At 38.5% G+C, this 18,267-nt stretch overlaps 1 protein-coding gene across 1 annotated transcript in view; it reads left to right on the forward strand.

The window, feature by feature from the left end:
* The window catches only part of Ptprr (protein tyrosine phosphatase receptor type R), a 250,012-nt gene that overhangs the window by 8,372 nt on the left and 223,373 nt on the right, over positions 1–18,267 (forward strand). The window contains exon 2 of the mRNA XM_021174212.3: positions 17,329–17,624. Coding sequence (XP_021029871.1) covers positions 17,329–17,624 — 296 coding nt within the window. The remainder of the gene's footprint in view (positions 1–17,328; positions 17,625–18,267) is intronic.

Consider the following 18,267-nt stretch of genomic DNA (forward strand, 5'->3'; position numbering starts at 1 on the left):
TCAGGTGGCATCTGAATTTTTCATCCATTACATGCATGAACCTGAACACAGATGCAGATTTGAAGGGAATTGTGATTAGCACCAAGTCTAAAACATCTCTCAGTCTCCAAATCTTTCTCCCAAAACTTGACCTAAAACTCTCATCTAAATATTGTCTCCAGCATCATGCCTTAAAAAAAACAAAAAAACAAAAACAAAAAAAAAACCTGGATGTGAGACACTGATTTACTTTTGGTCTCTCTGATGGTGAGTGGAAAATATGTAGCATATTAATACCACAAATCTGAAATAGCTAGTTCCTGCTGCATCGCTTTGCCTGCTGGATAAACCAGAAACTTTTAGAAGTTGTCTCAAGTCTCTCTGAAGATACACAGGGCAAGGAGTTCAAGTATTCAGAGCATTAAAGGTTTCCCTGCTTCTGTGTGCTGTGTACCAACCCTTTTCAGCAACTGATTCTCTTCTGCTTACTGGCTTTAGCTCATAGAGATTCTAGTCCACTAGATTCAGGGTTCACATGGAAAACTGTCTGGGTTTCTGTAGATAATGGAGAAGACAGGGTTCTCTGGACATAAGGGGACATCAAGGAAGGGTTGTGAACAGCAAGAACATGTATTAGGAATGGGTAATGATAGTCTCAAGTCACCAATATTCTCCTAACACTCAGTCTACCCAGTTATTTGTCTCTTCTCTGTGAAAAAAAAAATGTTGATTTCAGGTAAATGGATAACCTTAAGATCTATTCTATTTCATTTGGACTGTAGTACATCTGAAAACTTGTTCCAGCTACATTTTTTCCCACAGAGTTTTCCTTCTCTGTAAACATCCAAAGACACAGTCCAGTGGTTGTTTTGATGTCTCTGAGCATGCTCTGACAACTGAGAAGATCTGTGGGGTAGCACTGGAAGTTTCTCAGAAGCCTAATCCAACTGGGCGTGGCTCCTGGTAAGCCTGTGTGCCTCTGAGCCTCACCTGAACATGGGGACTCTGTCCACTGTCCACCTTTGAGCACTTTGTTTCCTTGGATTCTGACTGCTTGCGATTACCTTGATGATCTGAAAATTTACTTGCCACACACTAATAGAATGCTTGAGTGGTAAATTTTATCATGTTGTTTGCAACGTCTTAATCTGATCACATGTAGAAAACATTGTAGCAAATTGTTACATGAAAGTGAAAAGGGTTTTTTCTTTCAAGGTAAGCATTGGATTTCATAGAGAAATACAAATTTTTCTATAATAGAAAAGGAGAGAAGGTAGCTTCATGATGTGTTAAACTGTTCTAAATACTTTGGTAATATGGGAGAGAAAGTATATTTTGAAATGACACAATTGTATTTCAAAAACAATAGGATTATCAGATAAGTCTCTTTTGTCATAAAGACAAACAAAACACTTGAACTACTATATTGAATAGATATGGAGAGAGTGGGCATCCTTGTCTTGTCCTCGATTTCAGTGAGATTGGGGTCAAGTATGTCTCCATTTAATTTGATATTGGCTATTGGTTTGCAGTAAATTGCTTTTACTGTGTTTAGGTATGGGCCTTGAATTCCTGATCTCTCCAATACTTTTAACATGAAGGGGTGTTGGGTTTTGTCAAATGCTTTTTCTTCATCTAAGGAGTTAATCATGTGATTTTTTTTCTTTGAGTTTGTTTATATATTGGATTACGTTAATGGATTTTCATATATTGAACCAACCTTGCATCCCTGGGATGAAGCCTACTTGATCTTGGTGAATGGTGGTTTTGATGTGTTCTTGGATTCTGTTTTCAGGAATTTTATTGAGTATTTTAGCATTGATATTCATAAGCGAGATTGGTCTGAAGTTCTCTTTTTTTGGTTGGGTCCTTGTGTGATTTAGGTATCAGAGGAATTGTGGCTTCATAGAACAAGATAAGTGGTGTTCCTTATTGGTTGGGAGGTTTTTAATGACATCTTCTATTTCCTTGTGCTATGTGGGCGTGTTTATATAGTTTACCTGCTCTTAATTTAACTTTGGTATGTGGTATCTGTCTAGAAAATCATCCATTTCATCTAAATTTTCCAGTTTTGTTGAGTATAGGCTTTTATAGTAGAACCTGATGATTTTTAGAATTTCCTCCATTTCTGTTGTTACACCTCCCTTTTCATTTCTGATTTTATTAATTTGTATACTGCCTCTTGGCCCTTTAGCTAGTTTAGCTAGGGGTTTATTTATCTTGTTGATTCTCTCAAGAAACCAGCTTTTGGTTTTGCTGATTCTTTTTATTGTTTTCTTTGTTTCTATTTGCTTGATTTCGGCCCGAGTTTGACTATTTCCTGCCTTCTACTCCTCTTGGGTGAATTTGCTTCTTTTTGTTCTAGAGCTTTCAGGTGTGCTGTTAAGTTGTTAGTATAAGATCTCTCCAGTTTCTTTACCAGTGCACTTAGCGCTGCTTTCGTTATGTCCCATAAGTTTGGGTATGATGCGTCAACATTTTCATTAAATTTCAGGAAGTCTTTAATTTCTTTCTTTATTTCTTCCCTGACCATGTTATCTTGAGTAAAGAATTATAAAGTTTCCACGTGTATGTAGGCTTTCTGTAGTTTTTGCTGTTATTGAAAACCAGCCTTAGGCCATGGTGATCTGATAGGATGTATGGTATTATTTCAATCTCCTTGTATCTGCTGAGATTTGTTTTGTGACCAATTATATGTTTGATTTTGGAGAAGGTAAAATGAAGTGCTGAGAAGAAGGTGAATCTTTTGTTTTAGGGTGAAATGTTCTGTAAATATCTGTTAAGTCCATTTGGTTCATAACCTCTCTTAGTTTCACTGTGTCTCTGTTTAGTTTCTGTTTCAATGACCTGTCCATTGGTGAGAGTAGGGTGTTGAAATCTCCCACTATTATTGTGTGGAGTTCAATTGTGTGTTTTGAGTTTTAGTAAAGTTTCTTTTATGAATTTGGGTGCTCTTGCATTTGGGGCATAGATGTTCAGAATTGAGACTTTCTCTTAGTGGATTTTCCCCTTGATTAATATGAAGTATCCTTCATCATGCTTGATAACTTTTGGTTAAAAGTCTATTTTATTGGATATTAGAATGTCAACTCCTGCTTGTTTCCTGGGGCCATTTGTTTGGAAGACATTTTTCCATCCTTTTACTCTGAGATAGTGCCTGTCTTTGTAGTTGAGGTGTGTTTCTTGTATGCAGCAAAATGCTGGATCTTGTTTGCATATCCAGTATGTTAGCTTATGTCTTTTTATAGGTGAGTTAAGTCCATTAATACTGAGAGATAATAAAGAGAGATAACTGTTGGTTCTTGATATGTTTGTTTTTGTAGGTGGTTTTATGTGCTTATGGCTCTCTGCTTTTGACTTTGTTGTGAGATGCTTAATATCTTGTCCTTTCTTTGGTGCAGGTACCTTCATTATGTTGGAGTTCTCCTTTCAGGATCCTCTGTAGGGCTGGGTTGGTAGAAACTGTTTGAATTTGATTTTGCTTTCGTCCTCTATGTTGATTGAGAATTTTGCTGGGTTTAGTAGCCTTGGCTGCCATTTGTGTTCTCTTAGAGTCTGCATGACCTCTAAACAGGCTCTTCTGACTTTCATAGTCTCTGTTGAGAAGTCTGGTGTAATACTGATAGCGTTCTTTAAGAAGGATATCAATAACTCACTGAAAGAAATACAGGAAAACACAGGTAAACAGGTGAAAGAATTGAATAAAGCAATCCAAGACTGCATGACCTCTAAACAGGCTCTTCTGACTTTCATAGTCTCTGTTGAGAAGTCTGGTGTAATGTTTTACAATTACAATGTTTTGTAATGTAATACAAAAATGTAATCTTTGTATGTTACTTGGCCTTTTTTTTTTTTTTTTTTTTTTTTTGCCTTGCAGCTTTTAATATTCTTTCTTGGCTCTGTGCATTTAGTATTTTGATAATTATGTGAAGAGAAGATTTTCTTTTCTGGTCCCATTTATTTGGTGTTCTATAGGCTTCTTGTACCTTTATGTCCATCTCCTTCTTTAGGTTGAAGACATTTTCGGGACCTTTGATCTGGGAATATTCATTCTCCTCTATTCCAATTATTCTTATATTTTGTCTTTTCATTGTGTCCTGAATTTTCTGGATGCTTTGGGTTAGGAGTTTTTATGTTTTGAATTTTCTTTGTAAGTTGTGTCAATCTTTTCTATGATATCTTCTACACCTGAGGTTCTCTATTCTATCTCTTGTATTCTGTTGGTAATACTTACATCTGCAATTCCTGATCTCTTTCCTAGGTTTTCCATTTCTAGGTTTGCCTCCATTTGTGTTTTCTTTATTGTTTCTACTTTTACCTTTATGTCTTGGATTGCTTTATTCAATTCTTTCACCTGTTTACCTGTGTTTTCCTGTATTTCTTTCAGTGAGTTATTGATATCCTTCTTAAAGAACGCTATTATCTTCATGAGATAAGGTTTTAGGACAGATTCCTGATTTTCAGGTGTTGTTGTTTTCAGGGCTTGCTGTGGTGGGAGAACTAGGTTCTGATGATGCCCACATATTTTGGCTTCTGTTGCTTATCGTCTTGTGCTTGCCTTTCTCCATCTGGATATCCCTGGTGTTTGCTGGTCTGGGTGACTGTATGGAGTCTGCCTCTTTTGTCCCTAGGTTGCTTGAGGTCTGCAGGTAGGCCTGCAGCCCTGGCTGTATCAGATCACCAGTGGGGCCTTCCAACTGGAGTCTCTTCACAAGGGCAAAGAAGCTGATAATCTGTTGCTCTGCCTGCAGTAGATCTCCTGGGAGGCCTTCAGACAGTCCGGTCTTCAGTGGAGCAGTCAAGCTGTTGTCCAACTGCTCTGAGTGTAGCGGGTCCTCTAGGATGGATTGGGATATGGAGTCTTTATGAAAGCAGACAAACTAGGGGTCTGCCCCAGCTGCAAGGACCAATGGGTTACTTTTTATGCTAATCTAAAGAAAATATTTTTTTCAAGTCAATGGGGACAGTTTCTAATTGCTATGACTACTTGTAAATAATTATATTTCATTATTTACGTATCCAAAAGTGTATATAAAATCGCATTACTTCATTATTTATCAAGTACCCTTGAACCCTGTAATTTCTTCAGGGATTTCAGAAATAGAAGAAGGTTCCCATTTTTCTGGCTAAGAAAAGCACTCTAGCCATATGGGCAGTGTTCTGTACTCCAGCTTCCTCCAAGAGAGCAGATCTTGGGCTCAGTGTAACATTTATTTAGAATTCAACACACATTTCTGTCAACCTCCCCTCCAGGCAATGAACTCCATTCTTCCAGAACTGGGAGACATCTGACGCCTTCCATCTGAGCTGTTATATATTGTTTTTTTTTTCCCCAGCAAAATCTGACTTATTCCAATTGCCATTGTCCCAAACTGTATTGCTTTTACTGTATTGTGTTCCACTCTGTAACAGACACCTATCCAACGAAAAACAACTCTATTAAAGATGAGTGGTAATCAAGAAACAGGAGACGAGCCTCCCATGACAATTTTTTCCATCAGCACATAGCACCACTGAATCTTTCCCTTGATGGCTGTCCACTCGAGTTTCTCATGGTACAGCTCAACTTTCAATGGATGAGAAAATTTGGAAGAAGAAAGGGCACCCAGTGTCTTTATAGTGCAATGCAAGTGAAAATTAGGGAACTGCTTTTCTTTTCTAATGGAATGCTGAGGGACTGTGGTAGTGATTATGTCAAAGATTGCATAGGAAACATTTACAGGTGCTTTCGCTGAAACCATTCCTTATTTGGGGACTCAGGTACTTCTCTAAATAGAGGAGAATATATCCTGCTGTGCTCTCACAGGCCTTACTCTGCTGTTGTTGTTTTAAGCTTCTAATGCAGACAAATCAGATATGTAACTAGTCAAACACATGGATGTTTAACAGTCCAGCACCTCCCAGTGAGACTGTTTTCACCTTTTAGTAGTAAATGCTTATAGGCTATATTGCTGGGAAACTAGTGGGGGCTTTCTATTTCAAGCCTCTTGGGTTCTGTGTGTGTTTGCAGTTTTAGTAAATGCAGTTCTTGACATCTTACAGAAATCCTGGTTTCATTTTTATTTTTGTAACAAGAGAGTTGGTCTTTAAGGATGATCATGGTTGTCACTTTGGTTGTCTGTTTTCCATATATATATATACAACAAGCCTGTATACACAGAGAAATATATAAATATGCAGAGGTATGTTGTTAGAGCATAAAAGGACATGCAATCAAAAGTCAACAAAACTAGTTAACACATTCACTATTGACTCTTTTAAACCGCCTGCATAATATCCCATTATGATCAATTGGAGTAAGCACTTATGCCTTGAGAGGTGGTCCTCACAGACCTTGACCATCATATCTTGGGAGGCTGTAATATGTAAATTTCAGTGATATTATATGCCTACTTTTGACTGAAGATTTGTGCATTGTAGTGATGTTTAGGGCATTCACTACCAATATAGCTATAGAACAACTGAATGTTTTTTTCTAATGTTTACCTTCCTACATTCAAGGCTCTCATTTCTTGACCTTGCTGTTTCTATAAGCGCCAAAAAGTCATTTTTTTAATATGCATGGAGAAGCAGTTTTAGAGAAAAATCAATAGTAAGCAAAAACTGACTAAATAAGTCACAACTTTTCCTTTATGTAAATCCATTTCTATGCTGCTTATAGACTTGTGCATTTTATGTAGACATTGCCAAGAAAAGCTCCTGATATTACCAATTTCACTCTCCTCTCTAGAGAAAAAAAGGGATAACAATGCTTAAAACATAAGTGTCAGAGATCCCAATGGCCTGTTTTGATTGCTCCTTTTGGAGGGCAGGGTGTGTTTAAAAATGGTGCTTCAGACTTCCCTTCCAATCATAGGTCAGAAACATAAAACTTGCTGTGCAAAGACTTATTGTGAGGGATATTCAAAAGACCACTGGACCTTCTGTGTCTAGGAGTAACCTATATTAAATTTGAAATAACAAATCACAAATGTACTCACTCTGGCCAACGAGTTCCATAAATACCCCCTTTTCCTTGTGAAGATCTCTTCATGTATCATTAAGGTCATATCCAGAAGGTAATGGCTGTTTATAATTTTGTGACTATCAAAACGCACTGGTTATTCTCATGCAAATGTTGGTTTTTTATAATAAAAAGCACTCTTGTTTTGAAAGCACATGTGTGGCTTTAAAAGGCCACTTAGTAAGCATTCTGTGAGAAAGCCTGCATCCCTCAGGAGACACTGCCACTGAACTGCCAGCCACCCAGGAAAAGCCCTGGCACACATCTTCCTGAACTTTCTTTGTCTTTAAATGACCTTTCAAGAGGAAATCTTTTGATGTTGCTTATGATGTTGGCTAAATGGTTAGGCTGTCAAACTGCAATCTATCCTTTCATTCACTCTTAAAGTGGCTTCTTCCCACTTTGCACATAGAAAGTAAAAATATCAGAAGATCGTCCCTCAACCTCCGTCACCACACTGGTGGCGTCTGTGAACTTGTCTATCTCTAGAAAGCTTTATACTAAGGAGAATGCTTGATTCTGAGCAAGAGCTCACCCAGAGTCTGCACACTGGGTCACATCTCTGATCAGCCCAGCGTAACTCAGCCTCTCCTGCTCTCAGTCCTGACCCTGCATGCTGACAATCATCTGCTTGTGTTTCAACCCTGCAGAGTCTTTTTCTATTGAGAATGTCAATTAAATAGGAGACGCGATGCTGTTCTCTCAGTGTCTTCTTTCACTCCGTCTAAAACCTCTCAGATGTATTCAAGTCACATGGAGCAACAGTTCATTCGTTTTTAGGATGACTACTACTTCACTGTATAGATTACCAAAGTTTATTTATTCATTAACCTTTTGAAGGATATCTGAGTTATTTCCACTGAGGCGAATCTATTAGTAGAGTGGCTACAAAATTTTAAAAATATTTTTGTTTGAATATAAGGTTTGATTTCTCTAAGATTTCTTTGTGGTAAGTGTGCAAAGAAGTGAGTTTGCCATATCCTATGTAAGTGCATGTTGAATTTTAGGAAAACAGCCAAGCTCTTTCCCTGGGTGCCTCTATTATTTGAATTCTTACCGAAAAATCTGAAGCCTCCTTTTTTTAGGTCTTTATCAGCACTGGATATGATTAGCAATTTTCATTTGGAATTTCTGAAATAAAATTTACTTTTAGACATAAGTTCACTAATGCCTTACTGGCATTAATTAATGCACTTCAAATCTTTATCCCATGTATAAATTGGTTTATCTGCCAGCTGGTGGATTTTGAAAGGTCTTTATATATCCTGATGACTAGTTCATCTGCGGTGGCTCGAAATTCTTTCCTCCCAATATGTAGGTGGTCTCTCATCTTCCTAGGAGTATCTTTCATATAACAAAAGGAGTTTAATGTCACATTCATCAATTTTTATTATGTATTTTATTTTATGTGATGTCTATGTGGGAATGTGTGTATGTGAGTTGATGTCTCCACACAACTCACAGGCAATAGATTCCCCTGGAGGTAATATTACAGGTTATGGGTGCTAGCAATGGGAGTCAGTTCTCTCCTTCTGCCATGTGGGTTCTGGGAACCAAACTCAGCTCAGAAAGCTTGGAAGCTTGGAAGCTTGGAAGCTTGGTACCTGTACCCCCTGAGGTACCTCATCAACTCCAATGTTCTTTTATTGTATGGGAATTTAGCATTATCTATCAAAACTCCTTGTCTAAAGTGATATACAATTTTTTTCTGTTTTCTTCTAAAAGTTGAGTGATCATATATTTTTAATCTATGAGTGGTCATGTACTTTTCAAGGCTCTAAGATTTATGAGTCCAACTCTGCATAAAATGTGAAGTTCAAGTAAAAGTACCTAGTAGGTACATGGACCCTCACTCCAGCCTCTGGTAACCATGACTACCTCTGTGAGCTTAGCTGTTTAGATTCTAGAAATGAGACTATGTGGTACACATACCGTGCTTATTTCACTACATCATAATGTCCTCCAGCCTCAACCACACTGCTACAAATAACCAGATGTCCTTCTTCTGACAGACAGCTAATGTTATTTTCTGTAAATACTGAGGTTTTTTTTTTTTTACCTACTAACTTATTTGTAGACCTTGCATTGAGTCTCTATCTTAGATGTTGAGTTTAGTCCTACAATGATTGGAACAATGTCATTGCCTCTTCAGGGGGGTTGAGGGATCGTAGAGGGGTTTGAGATGGGGGGGTCCCCTTCTAAGGAGAATGGGAATGGGGAAAAAAGGAAAAAGAGTCCCTTTTCTTCTCTGTTGTAGTTCATTTTTTTAGCATAGATTTGTGTGTAATTAAAATTATTTTGTGTACTTGACAAATTTCATGAAAAGTTAATTAAATTGAAAATAGAAAAAGATCACGTAACAAAAAATATAACTGATTTCATTTGTTCAGCTGAAATCTCAATAGTGAAGTTTCTGGGTCATAGAGATGTTCTTGTTTAAATGCTTTGACGAAGCCATGTGCCCTCGTAGCTGTACAGTTGTATCAGTAGTGTTTGAGGGTTTCATTTTCTCCACATCCTATTGATCCTGATGAGAGCAATCCTAAGCAGGTATGGGGAGATACATTGTCGAACTTTCAATTTGTCTGTTCTTAATGATGACTGATGCTGAAACAGTTCCCATCCCCCTTACTGCTTCTCTGGCTGTCTTCTTTAGGGAAATACCTGGTCAGCTGCTGCTGCTTCTTCTTCTTCTTCTTCTTCTTCTTCTTCTTCTTCTTCTTCTTCTTCTTCTTCTTCTTCTTCTTCTTCTTCTTCTTCTTCTTCTTCTTCTTCTTCTTCTTCTTTTCTTCTTCTTTTAATGGATTGCTTTCCTGCCTTTTGGTTGTTCCAGTTTCTTATTTATTTTGGATGCTAAGTCTTTCTATGCTCTGAATGTGCTATCCAGAATTCCTGTGTCAGAAACTGAAATCCATTTCAAGTGGGGGTTGAGAGACTTGACAGAACTGATTATATCATGACAAATCTACCATGATGAATGGATGGATGCTGTTATCTTGGGAATGAATGACATCCAGTGAGCCCTCTCTCCCTTTCATCTCTTGCCATGGGAACAACTCAGTATGAAGTATATGGCTTGAAGCAGGGTGTGCGGAGGAGAGGAGGAAGATGGAAGACATTGTAGGGCTGTCCTGGATTTGTGCAGTGGGTTTTTTTTTTAACGCAACAAAGATTTAAAGCTAGAGTCTCTCTCTTCAAGTTCTCTCTGTGGCCTGTACCTTCTGTGGGTTGGCTACAGATGAGTAAGCTGGAAGGGATAGGTACATAGGTGATCAGCCTTCTCATGGTCTTGGACTTCTACTCCTCTCCAGTGCTCCCTTCTTATCAATTCGCTTGTCATGTTGCTCAGGTAGAGGCTGCTTTGTGTGTTTGTCTTACAGTTCTATTTTAGCACAGACAAGATACAATGTATCTGATGTATTACACTCACACTCAGAAGCTTCCGGGCCTTTTAAACGTCTTCAAGAGTATTTAATCTTTGAAATTTCATATGATGCAGTTATAGCATATGCAGTCCTATGCGCAGGGGTCGGTATACAGTAGTGACACCTGCACACTATGGTGAAAATAGATGAGGTATAGAATCTACCTTGGAATCCGCTGATAGATGAGTGAATGAAGAAAATGTAGCACACATACCCAATAGAGTTTTATTCAGCCTTAAAATAAAATAAGATAAAATAAATAAAATAAAAAATAAAATAAAATAATAAGCAAAAGCGTGTTGTTTGCAGGAGTCCTCATGGAAAGGAGGGTGTCATCCTGTTACCTGAAACAAGGCAATTTCATGGCTCTGATATGACCCCAATTAAGACCAGGCCCAACACCCAGCAGCAGACAGCCAGCACAAAGTGAACTCAATGTTATTTTTGGAAAAGTTTTTTTTTTTTTTTTTTTTTTTTGGCTCATAATACTTTGTCATTTTGTTGTTGTTGTTGTTGTTGTTGTTGTCTTCTTAAAGGTCTTTTGCTTATATTATGGTTTCCAGTTTTGTGTTTTATGGAAGTTCTATATGCAAAAGTGTGTGTGTGTGTGTGTGTGTGTGTGTGTGTGTTTATTTCTTGTGCTTTTTCTTTGGCTCTTCTTTTTGTTCTGTTTGCTTGTTTTGTTTCATTCTGGTTTGTTTGTTTTTCATTCTTCTTATTTTATTAATTTTTCTAGGTGCCTGTTTGCTTTCTAATGAGAGAGAGCAAGAAAGGATGTGGATCTGGGTGGGTGGAGTGGTGGAGAGGATCTGAGAGGAACTGGGGGAAGGGAAACTATCATCAGAATATATTGTACGAAAAAGTCTACTTTCAATTTTAAAAGGGAATTTATTCATAAAGCAAAAAGTATGAAAGCAAAAGAGAAGTTATTTTAGAGGAAGGAGGTCAGAAGGTAAGAAAAGGTAGACCCAGTCAAGGTGATGGGTGGGGTAGTGCCATGTGACACAACTTTTCTTGACAGACTCACATCTACTCACCCCAGACAAGGAGGCCACGACAGACCAAAGTATGGATACCCGCAAAGTTCAACTGATGAGCCAGTGAGTTTGTCGGGGTTACTCACAGGAATATGGGTGAGGGGTTACTTACAGAAGCAGAACTGACTCAAAGACGGCCACATCATCAAAGCCCACCCCAGCATGGGTGACAGTTCACAAAAGGCTGGGGACCTGGAGCACACTGCTAAGCCTGTAGGCAGCTCAACAGATTGGAGAGTGTCCTTTCCTGGTCTCTCAGTTGACCTAAACCTCTAGCAGGCAGCTCAGCTGGTTTCTTTTTTGTTAGAGCTGGGCTCTGCTCTTTGGAGAGAGATTCTCAGCTTTTATTGCTAAATAATGAGTGTGGTCATTTTCAGAGACTTCCTGAAGCTCTTTTGAGTAATTTATCTTTCTGCTTAAGGAGCTTCTCTGCAGGGTAGAATGTTTCAGTCTAGGAAGAAGCTATTGCAAAATATATGGATATAGCAATGTGCATCATATACTAGCATGAAAATGTCACGATGAAACACGTTGTTTCATGCAATTAGCATACACTAATATAAATATGACTTGCCAAAGAAAGATGTTAACCTTAGCACTTCTGCCAGGTTGGCAATCCTCCTCTATGTCCTCAAGCTTTTCCCATGTCAAATCTGTTCCTCTCAATGTCCAGGACACCTTACCAAATGTTCAGGGTCACTTGAATTCTCAGTAAAACTGGCCTTTCTTTTTTTTTTTAATTTTTAATATTTTTATTACATATTTTCCTCAGTTACATTTCCAATGCTATCCCAAAAGTCCCCCATAGCGCCCCCCCACTTCCCTACCCACCCATTCCCATTCTTTTGGCCCTGGCATTCCCCTATATTGGGGCATATAAAGTTTGCAAGTCCAATGGGCCTCTCTTTCCAGTGATGGCCAAAAACTGGCCTTTCTTATGTTTCCTATACTTTCATAAGCTCTTTCATATGTTTCCTTTCCTATGACTACAGCTCCTTAGGTATGATCTTTTCTAGCTTTTGCTATAGATTCTTCAGTCATTCTCATCAAGGTGTTCTTATCAGTTTTTTTTTCTCTAAACTGGAAGCTAGAGTCACCAGAGAAATGGACCCTCAGTCAAAAAGAACTCTATCGGATTGACCTTGAGGAAGTCTGTATGATGTTTGCTTGACTAATAATTGATGTAAAAAGGACCAGTTCACTGGAGGTGGTAACACTCCGGAGCTGGCAATCCTGGATGGATAGCATTAAAAAAAAAAAAAAAAAAAAAACCACCACCACCACCAACAACAACAACAAAAGCTGAGCAACCCATGAAGCCATGAGGAGCAAGCCAGGAAGTAGTGTTCCTCTGTGGTTGTTACTTCAATCCCAGCTTCCAGGTTTCTAGCATAGCTTTCCTCAAAGATTGGGATGTAAGCTAAAATAAACCCACCCCTGCCCAGTGTGCTTTTGGGCATGGTGTTTACAAAAGTCATAGACAACAAACTGAGGCTCTAGGCAATGCCACCACTTTGTAAATTACTGTTTCATTTTGCTCAGTTTTTGAGACAAGGTTTGACTCTGGAGCTCAGAGACTTACAGATCCTCATGTTGCTGCCTCACAAGTACTGGCCCTGGTTATCATCAATTTTTTCCAAGGCATGCTTATGGTCTGTGTGTGTGTGTGTGTATACATGTGGTGGACCTTGTTGTCATTAATTTTTTCCAAGGCGTGGTTATGATGTGTATGTGAGTGTGTGTGTTTGTGTGAGTGTGCTTTTGTATGTTTGTGTATGTGTATTTGTGTACACATGTGGGTGACAGAGATCAACCTTTGATCAAGGTGTTTTTGTCTTTCTCTTCACCTGTTTTTCAAGACAGGATCTTTCCTTGATCCTGGAACTCCATAATTTAGCCAGACTAGCTGACTAAGAAGCCCATGGCTTCTCTTATCTCCATCTTTGCTAGTACTGACAGTACAGACACAAGGCATGCTATTAGCTTTTCTTGTTGTTACTACGGACCTGAATTCAAGCCATCATGATTACCACAGCAAACTTAGCGAATTAAGCTTTTCGCCATTTCCCCCACTCCCATGTCTACAGTTTTTAAGTATTTACTCCTAGTTTAGAGCTTCCTCACAGGTTCGACATAAATTCAGTTGTTTTTCAGATATGTCAATGTCTGTACGTTATAAGCATTGTTTTATATTGTAATGCTGATACTAACATGTGACCTTGGGAATGAGCAAAAAAAGGCAAAATTAGAGCTTGGCAGTGATATGTCTGTGTATCAAGTTGAAAAGTGGCCAACTGTGCTGGCTAGTTTTATGTCAACTTGGCAAATGCGAGAGTCATCTGAGAGGAAGAAATATCAATTGAGAAAATGTCTCCAAAAGACCAGGCTGTAGGCAAGCCTATAGGGCACCTTCTCAATACTGATTGATGTGGGAGGGACCAGCCCATTATGGGTTGTTCCATCTCTGACCTGGTGGCCCTGGGTTCTATAAGAAAGCAGGCTGTGCAAGCCATGATGAGGAAGCCAGTAAGCAGCACCCTCCATGGCTTCTACATCAGCTCCTGCCTCCAGGTTCCTATTCTGAGTTCCTGTCCTAATTTCCTTCATTGATGGGACAATGATATGGAAGTATAAGCTGAATAAACGCTTTCCTCTCAGACTTGCTTTTGCTCATTGTGTTTTATCACAGTAATAGAAACATAACTAATACAAATGTTATGCACTCACATTTCTCTATCTGAATGTAGGTACTATCATAAATTTATGTTTCTAGCTATCTTTAAATACCCACTGCTGGATCCTTGCCATAATGTCAATACAGCCATTGAATGGATTTTTTTTTTCAGTTCTATATCTTAGTAGTCTTTCAATTGATCTTTGCTCTATCCTCTGATAGTTATTATAGAATCTTCTCTTGTCACCTATAACGTTTTCCCCGGAATCTCTGTACATTCTCTTAATTCCTTCTAACCCATTTTATCCTAAATCCAAGGTAACCATGCAGAAGTGTGTGTGTGTGTGGGGGGGTGTCTTGTCATGGTCCCTCCTGAAATCTTGCAAACACTCTCCTTTCTCTAATATTTTATATTATTAAAGTATTTAAAATAAAATGGGTTGTCTTCAGTGTCTCTGCACTATTTTTATTGTTACATGAAAAGTTTCTCTAAAGTTTGGATCACATATTTATTTCCTAGTTTCTATGGGCCATAAGGCTTCAGTATTTGTTCAAAAGTCTCTCACATGGCTGTGTGTTTTTTTGGGCATTGGGTCTCAGATGGAGGCTGGACTTGGGAAAAGATTTCACTCTTAGCTTCAATTATGTGATTGTTAGAAAGAGCTAATTTTTTTTAATATTAAACATTTTCTTTCTTTTTTTTAATTAGGTATTTTCTTCATTTACATTCTTTGACAAGATAGTCTCAGTTCTTTACTAGTTCTTTGGCTAGAGGCCACCAACTTACACAGACTTGATCCAGTACAATTTGTTTTACCAAAAGATTGTGATGAAATAGTTACCTTGGAGTTGAAAAATACAATAGAAAACATTGCACTTCTGCCCGGGTTGAAGTTTTCTAAGACTGCCCATTTAAACACTGTTGTTGTGAGGAAGACATATTCTGTGCTTAAATAAGCCTGGGATTCTAACTTCAGATATAGACTGTCTGTCCTACAAAGGACTACAACTCACAGGCGTGAAGACCATACCGAGCATGGTGATGGTGTTGAACTAGGTTTGTTAGTATTGGAGATTTACAAAAACAACTTTTAGGTCTTGGCAAAACATAATGTATAAAAGATAAAAGAAAAATTGTCTACAAAAAGATATGCTAAATGTAGACATAATTGCTCAGGCTGCTTTCCCACAGGCAAATCTGGTATACCTATATTGCTAGTATTGCTGTTTAATCTATTCCTCTCTTTAATATCAAAAAGTAGATTGCAGGGTTTTTTTTTTCTTTTGTAATGGGTTGATTAGCCAGACAATGATTTTTAAATTAGATACAATACCTATTTTCCTCTACGGTTATTGACTAATGAGAGCAGCAGATATTAAATTGAAAAAAATATTTGTCTAATGGGAGAAATAATGAATGTACTTGTTGGTGTTCAGGCTCAATTGCTATAACTAAAACATTTATAATAGCAACAGCTATAATAAGGTTGAAAATTGTTTCTCTACTACACAGAAGTTCAGAGACAGCCAGAGTATTCTCCTTTTACCAGAGAGCAGAATTCTTTTATGCTGTTGCTCTTTAACACATGGTTTCCATATCATACTCCTATTGCATTGACCACATCTAAGTCATTACTCATGGTGAAAGCAAGGTTAGATACATCTCTCTTCACATTAGTCACCTACCAGTGGAGATGTATTTTCACATAGCACTATTTAGTCAAGAGAAAGGCTGAGAAACATATGTAATTTTATGGTATGATGAATAAGGATGCTATCAGACAATTAAAAATTGTTGCCATCTCACTGATAAGTGGATATTAGCCCAGAAACTTTTGAATACCCAAGATACAATTTGTAAAACACAAGAAAATCAAGAAGAGGGAAGACGAACGTGTGGATACTTCATTCCTCCTTAGAATAGGGACAAAATGCTCATGAAAGGAGTTACAGAGACAAAGTTTGGAGCTAAGATGAACGGATGGACTATCCTGAGACTACCCCACCCGGGTATCCATCCCATAATCAGCCACCAAACCCAGACACTATTGCATATGCCAGTAAGATTTTGCTGAAGGGACCCTGATATAGCTGCCTCATATGAGGCTATGCCAGTACCTGGCAAATACAGAAGTGGATGCTCACAGTCATCTATAGGATGGAACACAGGGCCCCCAATGGAGGAGCTAGAGAAAGTACCCAAGGAGATGAAGGGGTCTGCAACCCTATAAGAGGAACAACAATATGAACTAACCAGTACCCCCAGAGCTCGTGTCTCTAGCTGCATATGTAGCAGAAGATGGCCTAGTCAGCCATCATTGGGAAGACAGGCCCCTTGGTCTTGCAAACTTTATATGCCCCAGTACAGGGGAATGCCAGGGCCAAGAAGTGGGAGTGGATGGGTAGGGGCGCAGGGCTGGAGGAGGGTATAGGGAACTTTCAGGATAGCATTTGAAATGTAAATAAAGAAATTATCTAATAAAAAAGGAGAAATATAAAAAAAATTGTTGCCATGAGCATACTGATTTCTGAGTCTGGTTACCTAAACCCAATCTGCTAAAAAACAAAACAAAACCTATAAGCATGGGGTAAATTGTATATTAATAATTTCTATAAGAATTCTATATAACATAATTATGTGTATATGCTCATCATACAAAATCAGAGAGAGCTTAAAAATAATACATTTATCATTTGAGAAGCAGACAGGACACCCAGACAGGGCACCAGACAAGTCCAACATAATGCTGTAGGTTTAGATAAAAAAAAAAAAAAGGAAGGCACACTGTGGAGATGCCTTTGTCAGTAAAATGCTTACTGCTCAAGAATAAGGAGCTGGATTTAGGTCCCCAAAACACTCCAAAAAGATTCAGGACTGAAAAGCATGGTTATAAGCTCAGCTCTGGGGAGACAGAAGGACCCCTGATGTTTGATGGCCTGCCAGTCTCACTGAACTGGTGAATTTAGGTTCAATCAGAGGTCCTGTCTTAAAAGATAAGGTAGGGAACTATTGAGGAAAATACCCAGTGTTAACCTCTGTCATCCACAGGTACATGCGCACATATACACACACATGCACACATACGGACACACACACACAACACACCTGCATACACAAAAATATACATGCATGCAAAACCCACAAACATATATATTCTATATGATTTTCTGGATAAGATCTTTTATTTCTTTCTGATTCTTGTCTTGTAGGTTGTTTTTCCAGAAACAATGATCACTTTTTGGCTATTCGTCAAAAGAAGAGTTGGAAGCCAGTGTTCATTTATGACCATTCACAAGACATCAAGAAGAGCCTGGACATCGCACAAGAGGCATACAAACATAACTACCACTCCCCTTCCGAAGCGCAAATAAGCAAACGTCACCAGATCATTAATTCAGCATTTCCTAGACCTGCATATGACCCGTCTCTTAATCTGTTGGCTGAGTCTGATCAAGATCTTGAAATAGAAAATCTCCCAATTCCAGCAGCAAATGTCATTGTGGTGGTAAGTACCAAGTTAGCCAGCACTGATGCTGGTCCTGATGTTGGTAATGATGCTGAGGTGGATGTTAGCACTAGTGCTGATGTCCCCTCTGTGGCTAATATTGGAAAACAAGAGAGAGACTAATTGTGAACATTTAGCATTGGGTCTCAATGATTACCAGGCAACTTCTCATTCTCTGATATGGTTTATTTGCTATGCATTATTTCTCTTCCCCATGAGATAAGATGTTTTTCTATGTCATAGGCATGGTCCGTAACATGTACATGTGGAGAAATAAAGATCTTATTAGGAAGGCTTTACTGTTACAGCAGACCATATCCTATACAGAGCCTCCTGCCTTCTGTGTAATACATTCTTAAAGAATAGGCCTATTATCAACATGTGTAAAGAAGTAGCAATTGCCAACGATTCTCTTGACTCCGGTTGTAACAAACAAGGAGACAATTGAAACAGAGAGTTCTTATGGGGGAGGTTGACGAGCAGTGTTCTGTCACTGGAGTAAATAAAATTGGTTGGAAGGCAGAGATCTGTAATAATATTCCTAATATCCCTGGGCAAGCATCAACATTTCCATGATACCATAATCCCAGAAGGGTAGATAACCCAACCAGAGTTTCTCAAGCGGTGAAAGTGTTATATGAAA

The sequence above is a fragment of the Mus caroli genome, unplaced genomic scaffold (assembly GCF_978045245.1).
Source record: "Mus caroli unplaced genomic scaffold, Mus_caroli_1 scaffold_9, whole genome shotgun sequence".
In the NCBI taxonomy this organism is placed as follows: domain Eukaryota; kingdom Metazoa; phylum Chordata; class Mammalia; order Rodentia; family Muridae; genus Mus; species Mus caroli.